The 6,915-nt window shown below is 35.7% G+C and overlaps 1 protein-coding gene across 1 annotated transcript; it reads right to left on the bottom strand.

The window, feature by feature from the left end:
- Window positions 1-1,046: 1,046 nt before the first annotated feature.
- On the bottom strand, window positions 1,047-1,885 carry LOC145556399 (uncharacterized). The gene is made up of 2 exons (XM_081618049.1): window positions 1,775-1,885; window positions 1,047-1,683 (listed from the first exon to the last, which is right to left on the bottom strand). The coding sequence occupies exon 2, from the start codon at window positions 1,631-1,633 to the stop codon at window positions 1,073-1,075; it is 561 nt and encodes a 186-aa protein (XP_081474175.1). The 5' UTR covers window positions 1,634-1,683; window positions 1,775-1,885; the 3' UTR covers window positions 1,047-1,072.
- Window positions 1,886-6,915: the final 5,030 nt, after the last annotated feature.

Genomic DNA, 6,915 nt, shown 5'->3' with positions numbered 1-6,915 from the left:
GTCACACGGATGTCCCTATTAACGAGTATGCTTGGGGAACAGCTGCACTGGCCTACTTGTATCGGCAACTGGGCACGGCATCACGGAAAGGTGCTGATTCGATTGCTGGTTGTCTCACGCTTCTGCAAGCGTGGATTTACGAGTACTTTCCGTGCTTTCGGCCACAGCAGGGTACCTTGACCCGGGACCTTCAAATGCCTCGTGCGTCTGCTTGGGATGTAGGAGCGGGATGTCCTAGCAAGAACCTGGAGCGCCTGTTAGCTTTTCGTACTAGGATTGATGCGCTTACTGACCGTGAGGTGAACTGGCTACCGTACGGAGCTGATCCTGCATTACGAGTGCCCCCCACTTTATTCATTGGCTGCATCCAGTACCGTAACATCATTGAGCCGTACATGCCTGATAGAGTGGTGCGCCAGCTTGGTTTCGTGCAAGGCATTCCCCGCGAGATCATCAGGCCAGAGAAGGCCAAGAGGCCGACTAACTTGAAGATGTATCGGGTAGACTTCCCGACTGAGATGACAGCTGTGATGTGGAACAGGTTTGTCGCTGGGGTATCTCAGAGTGTTGTTTTAGGTGCCCTCCCCAGGCTTAGTGCTGCAGCTCCTTCGGTTGCGCCCGGTTACATGCAGTGGCTGTACAGGTTTTCTCACCCGCGGGTATCTCCAGGTGCAGGAGTTACAAGCAACCTGCCTGAGCGGACTAACACTGATTACGTAAGTATTTATGCTTATTATTATATTAACAATGACTTATATGAATTTTTGTGTTTAAAATATGTTATTGTTTGATTTGCAGTGGATGGGTCGGTCCATGGAGATTCACCAAAGAGCACTAGCTGAGTATCCTGAAATGTCGAGTGAGACTCGAACAATGACTGAGCAGCTTGTATTTGATTGGAAGTCAAAAATGGGACTTTAGATTATTTAGATTATTTTGATTAGACTTATTTTATTTTATATTTGATGTTTTGTTGCATATCATGTTAGATTAAAAGCAAATACATTTAAAATTAATTTCATAATTCTAATTTTCTTACAAATGTTCAAAGTTAGTAAATGTACATTACAAACTACCTAACTAATGCATCCCACATGTCCCTTCTCAACTGATATGCTTGATCCCATCCATTGACACTATCCTCGTGGTTTTGCGTCCACCAACCGGCGATCGGCGGGAGTGGTGAATCAGGTACAAGGTCAAGACGGATAAAATGTGATCCACCAACTGTAGCAATCACAAACTCTCGAGTCGGTGACCGAACCCCGTTGCGTGCCCTAAGCGGTAAGACTGTGATGCATGGGTAGTAGCAAGTTGGTACTAGGCCTACTCCGAGACAAATCACCCTTGCGTTGAACCACGTAGCAATAGGAAATAAATCTTGAATTGTAACCATCCAATGCCGCTCCCCGACAGCCCCACCATCCCATCGAATACGCTCCACGTTCATCCAAAGTCGCCCAAGCCCGTAAATCCGTTCGTACAAATCAGGATGACCAGCGACCTCGTTCGCTATTGTTTCCCGAGCGTCAAACCACTTATTTTGATCGCCAAAGAAGAAGTCGGCGACACAACGAAAGCCACAGTTCCCATCACCAATGACATCCTTCCAAGACGAAATGTACGGCAACATTGGGGCTGGAAGCAAGTTCAAATACCTGCATTGACTAATGTCACTTGGATCTACAACACAAAATTAAAAGATAAATTATTAGTAAAGCTATAAGTATTAAGTTTACATATTTTTATATTAAATATAGAATTTTAGTATTACCTGGTTCTGGGTCACCACCACGTTGAGTGTGTTGACGGTTCACATGCTCGAAATAGCTACGATCACGCCTGGTGTTATTTCTTTTCGGTCGACCACGAGTGTTAAGGTTGATATGTGGTTCTTCAAGGTGTGAATGATCTGGATGTAGCTGCTCTTCAATGATTCGCGTTACATTTCGACGTACGGCCGGGTCACTTTCCATGACTTCGTCGATTAGGGACCGAAAATGTGCAGCCTCCTCGGTCGAATCATTTACCACTTCAGGAATGTTAACACCATCACCAATAACCAATATCTTCCAGAAAGAATGAATTTGGCTGCTATACAATCCTGTCTGTGCAACTATCGAATCATGTATCTGGCAAGCACATGGAAGACCATGGGTCAGACGCATAGCACATCCACACCGTTCATGGACCTGGTAACTCAAATCTCGCATCCTTTTCGTCTCGTTATCCAGAACTTTCAAGCAATGTTGAGACACTTTGCCATTTATACATGACAGTGGCAACTGTCTGTACATCTGACCAATTTTAGACCTTGATGCCTCCAAGTCATTACGAATTTGTATGATGCGATTACCGATATGACAATGGACTCGGGCCCATACGGTATCCAAAGCACCTGCCAATGATTCTAATTAGTAAATTCAAATACAATTACAATTACAATTACAATTACGTAACAACGAGAACAACTAATAAAATAATACAACTAACCTGTGGATGATTCTAACCAAGTTTTCACTGCTGAATGTTGGCTCTCAACTCTGCAGTTGGTGGTGTTACCAAAATGAAGAACCTGGTTCGTCCAAAATTTCACAAATTTCTCCTTATGACAAAGCCAAGTTCTCTGAACATACTGAATCACTTCCGGATATTTTCCCCACCTCACTTGCATGGCAGTTAGAGCACGATCATACTCCGCCTGTGTTGTTGCATTCACGATTTTGAACCATCTCCCAGCTCTAAAACTGACACCAACCATCTTGTTTCCAAACATCTTCGTCACCTTAGCCTCCACATCTCTGTTGATGTGCCATAGACAGAGTAAATGTGACGTCCCTGGAAAGACTTCTCTCAAAGCCGCACATAGCCCAAGATCACGGTCTGAAATAAATACAGATGGCTCTTTATCAAACCCAATCAACTCCCTTAATCTCTGCAACACCCACCGATAGCTAGCCGTGCACTCGTCGCGCATGAAAACATATCCAACTAGAAAATTCTGGTTTGTCGGTGTCACGCCTACTATCTCAAAGAAAGGCATGTTATATCGATTGGTCTTGTAAGTAGAATCCATACCTATGACATGTGGGTATGTGCGGAGTATGTTGACCATGATCGGGTGCACCATAAATGCATGTTGCAAAACGTTGTGATCATCGTTCGTGAACCAGTAAATGTATTTACTCTCTCTCGCCAGATGAAGAAATTGCTGAACAACTCCTCTTCCTTCGGACATTTCCATCCTGAAGTCATTTCGGCAATTGTAAATGTGTCGGATGTTTGGATGATCATCAGGAAATTGCTCGGCAATAGTGGACATGATGTTACGGGGAGCAACCTTGGACTTTGTCATGTCCCGCACAACCTGTTTTGCACCCGGACTCAATCCGCTCACTTTACGGTGACCCTCTGGGTACACAATCATTGGGTGGTTATGTGTCCCGGTGTGATCATTTTTCGCAATGATCTTCCAACTTTCGGTGCTGACATCATAATATATCTTGATGTAGAATGGACAACCATTAGCTTTGGTTTTGGTGTCCTTCCGTATCGCGTTCTCCAAATCTCTCGGCTTGCTCCTTCGTGACCGATCACATCGCAAATACCGATACGGCCGACCATCTCTGGTTTTGTTATAAGACGATTTCACCAATATAAATCCCAATTTTATGAAAACACCATCAGCCCATGTAACAGCATCGTCAAATGTAGGAAAAAACGTATCGGTGACAAAATTCCCACTATAATTCACACCGTCACCGCCTTCCTCAGATTCCATATCCTATACAAATTAAACAAAACATGCTTTATGTCAAAATAATAATAATAAAAACAAAAATAATAATAATTATTATAATTAAAATAATAAAAATAATAAAAACAATACTAATAATAATAATAATAATAATAATAATAATAATAATAATAATAATAATAATAATAATAATAATAATAATAATAATAATAACAATACTAATAACAATACTAATAATAATAACAACAAATACAAAACAATAACAATATTAATGATAATAAAAAATTATAACAACAACTACAAAACAATTTATAAGACCATAACATTAATTAATAACAATAATAATAATAATAATAACAATAATAATAATAATAATAATAATAATAATAATAATAATATTAATATTAATATTAAAATTATATTTCTACTAATTAATAATAACAATATCAACAACAACAATAAAAATAACAGCAACAACAACAATAATAATATCAACTACAACAACAACAATAATATCAACATATTACTAATAATAATAATAATAATAATAATAATAATAATAATAATAATAATAATAATAATAATAATGAAACAAAAAATAAACATATTACTAATAATCATATTAATACAACAAAATTACATTAATTATCAAATACTAAATCACAACAATAATCACAAGACCACGAAAAAAAAATACATAAAAAAAAAAACTTAATAAACATAAAAAAATTAAATAAATGTACTTAACATTTAAAAAAAAAATTAATAGGGACATCCGCCTAAAATTTCCGGATGTCCCTAGGTACATCCGCCTGAAATTTCCGGATGTACCATGGAACATCCGGATTTTTTAGGCGGATCCCATCTTCCGCTTGAAATTTCCGGATGTTCCATGGTACATCCGGAAATTTTAGGCGGATGTACCTAGGACATCCGGAAATTTTAGGCGGATGTCCTAATTACCGAAAATAAAAAAAAAAAAAAAATAAAAAAAAAACTTACAGAATGATCCGACGCATTCTCCGGCGTACGTATGTTCCACTCGCCATCCATGACCCAAGACCCGTCGGAAAATTTAACGATTTTTGAAAATAGAAAATTTAGGTGGTCGTGGGGAAAGATTTTGGGAAGCTCGGGACAGCAATGTCGTGAAGTGAGGGGACCGTTTCATGTATTGTGTCCAAATGGGGAACAAGGTCATTTTTATAACCCACATTGCATAAAGGGCATAGTGGTCCATTCAAGTCAAAAAGGGAGCGTTACCTGGTAATTTGGGAGCGACAAATAGCAGTTGAGTAATGAAAAGAATGCAATAATAATCTTAGTAAGGGTATTCTTGTAAAATTGTTATTTATTCCTTATATATTCTCACTTACTATCCAAACATGGTATTGGCATATTTTCATGTATTCCCATCAATTAATTCTCCATCACATTCCCACCTTTTAATCCTCAAACTCCCATTCCCACAATCCAAACGCCCCGTGTATCTTTTAATTAAAATACACCAATCAATTTATACTACTATATATATTTAAAAAAAAAAAAAAAAAAAAAAAAAAAAAAACATGCGCACGTGAGGCATGCGGCGCATGCCCGTTTTGTTTACAAGATAACAAAAATATTATTTATTGGGTCACAATGGATTGATTCAAACATAATTAGTTTGATTTATTTAGGAATATTAATCTCTATTATGCGTTAAATAGTAGTAGTGTGTCATAGTGGAGTTTATGTCGATATTTGATCATGGCTTATGGGCCCTAATCTAGCAATATTGTTAATTGTTATGGTTCCTTTTCCAGTTTTCCTGTAAATTGATTCAAAGGATTGTGGAAAGTTATTCTTTTTCCCTTCATTTCCATTTATGATTTCAACATCTATTCCGATCCATACTAACGCTCCTTTGATTAGTTTTTGTGCTTAATTAATTAATTAAAGTTGTATTGGTGTTACTTTGAATTATTAAAGTTTCCACTTTAATCTTTCACTTTAGATTATTTTGTAAATGTATTACTCCGTATTTAGGAAAATACACTTTAATAATCTCAACTAGGCGATTTACTTTTGATAATCTCATCTAAGGTTTATTACCAAATATTCCCAATTATGCTATCTCTTTACCTATTATAGTCCCAATGATAAGTAACCTGTTGAAAGTTGGTTTTTTTTTTTTTTTTTTTTTTTTTTTTTTTAAGTCCATGTGCTTATAATTTGCTCTAATTTACCTAGAGGTAATGTTTTTCACCTAATTGTTATTAAAGCATATTACTGAATAGTGTGTTATAGTCATTTATAAAAACCTTAAATAAAATTATAAGATTACCCTTAAAAATAGTGTGTTATATGTCAATTATAGCCTTCAAAATATACATTTACATGTTTATCTTCATTTATATATACAAGTTTTTATTTCGCCATTATTAATGTTAATAGGTTTTTTTTTTTTTTTGTCTTTATTAATGTTAATTGTCTTTTCTTTGAGCTATTTATAATAGTATGCAGAAATTTACATCCTTAAAAATATTTGTTTATATAATTTCCCTTATTGATGTAACTAACAATTAAAAGAGTCCCTGAACATGGCTTGGAATGACACGTGCATTAGTTGTCCTAACCTATATCTATCTATTTATCTATTGGTCTATCTATCTATACTTCGTATTTAAAAACACAAATCACAAATCTTTCATATACCATATGTTATCATAAATTACTCATATGCCACATGTCACCTCCCTTAATCTTTCTTTTTTGTATTACCTTTTTAATATAAAAGTTGAAATAAATATATTATATAATTAATGTTAAAAGTCGTTTTTTTTTTAATTTTGTAAACAAATGTTAAAGTATGACACATGCATTAGCTGCCCTAATCTATGTTAATAAAGTCGTTAGGCATTCCATAACTTGCAAATTTAAGTAAGAAAATGAATTATTTTATTTCCACCATAATTAAATAAAATTGAACTAATAGTGCACATTTCATAAACATATATATGAAGTACTCAATAGAATTAGTCTTTTCATCTATTAAAGTTAAAATATAACTAAAACTAATATGCCTTTTTCATAATATTCATGTATAGATACCTAACTAAATTCGTTCAACTTCTTTCACAACTTTACCCTCACACTATATTTCTTATAAGTTTTAG

The sequence above is a fragment of the Chenopodium album genome, chromosome 8 (genome assembly GCF_948465745.1).
Source record: "Chenopodium album chromosome 8, dcCheAlbu1.1, whole genome shotgun sequence".
NCBI lineage: Eukaryota > Viridiplantae > Streptophyta > Magnoliopsida > Caryophyllales > Amaranthaceae > Chenopodium > Chenopodium album.
Note: the sequence above shows the minus strand (reverse complement) of the source record. Positions and strands in the feature narration are given on the sequence as shown.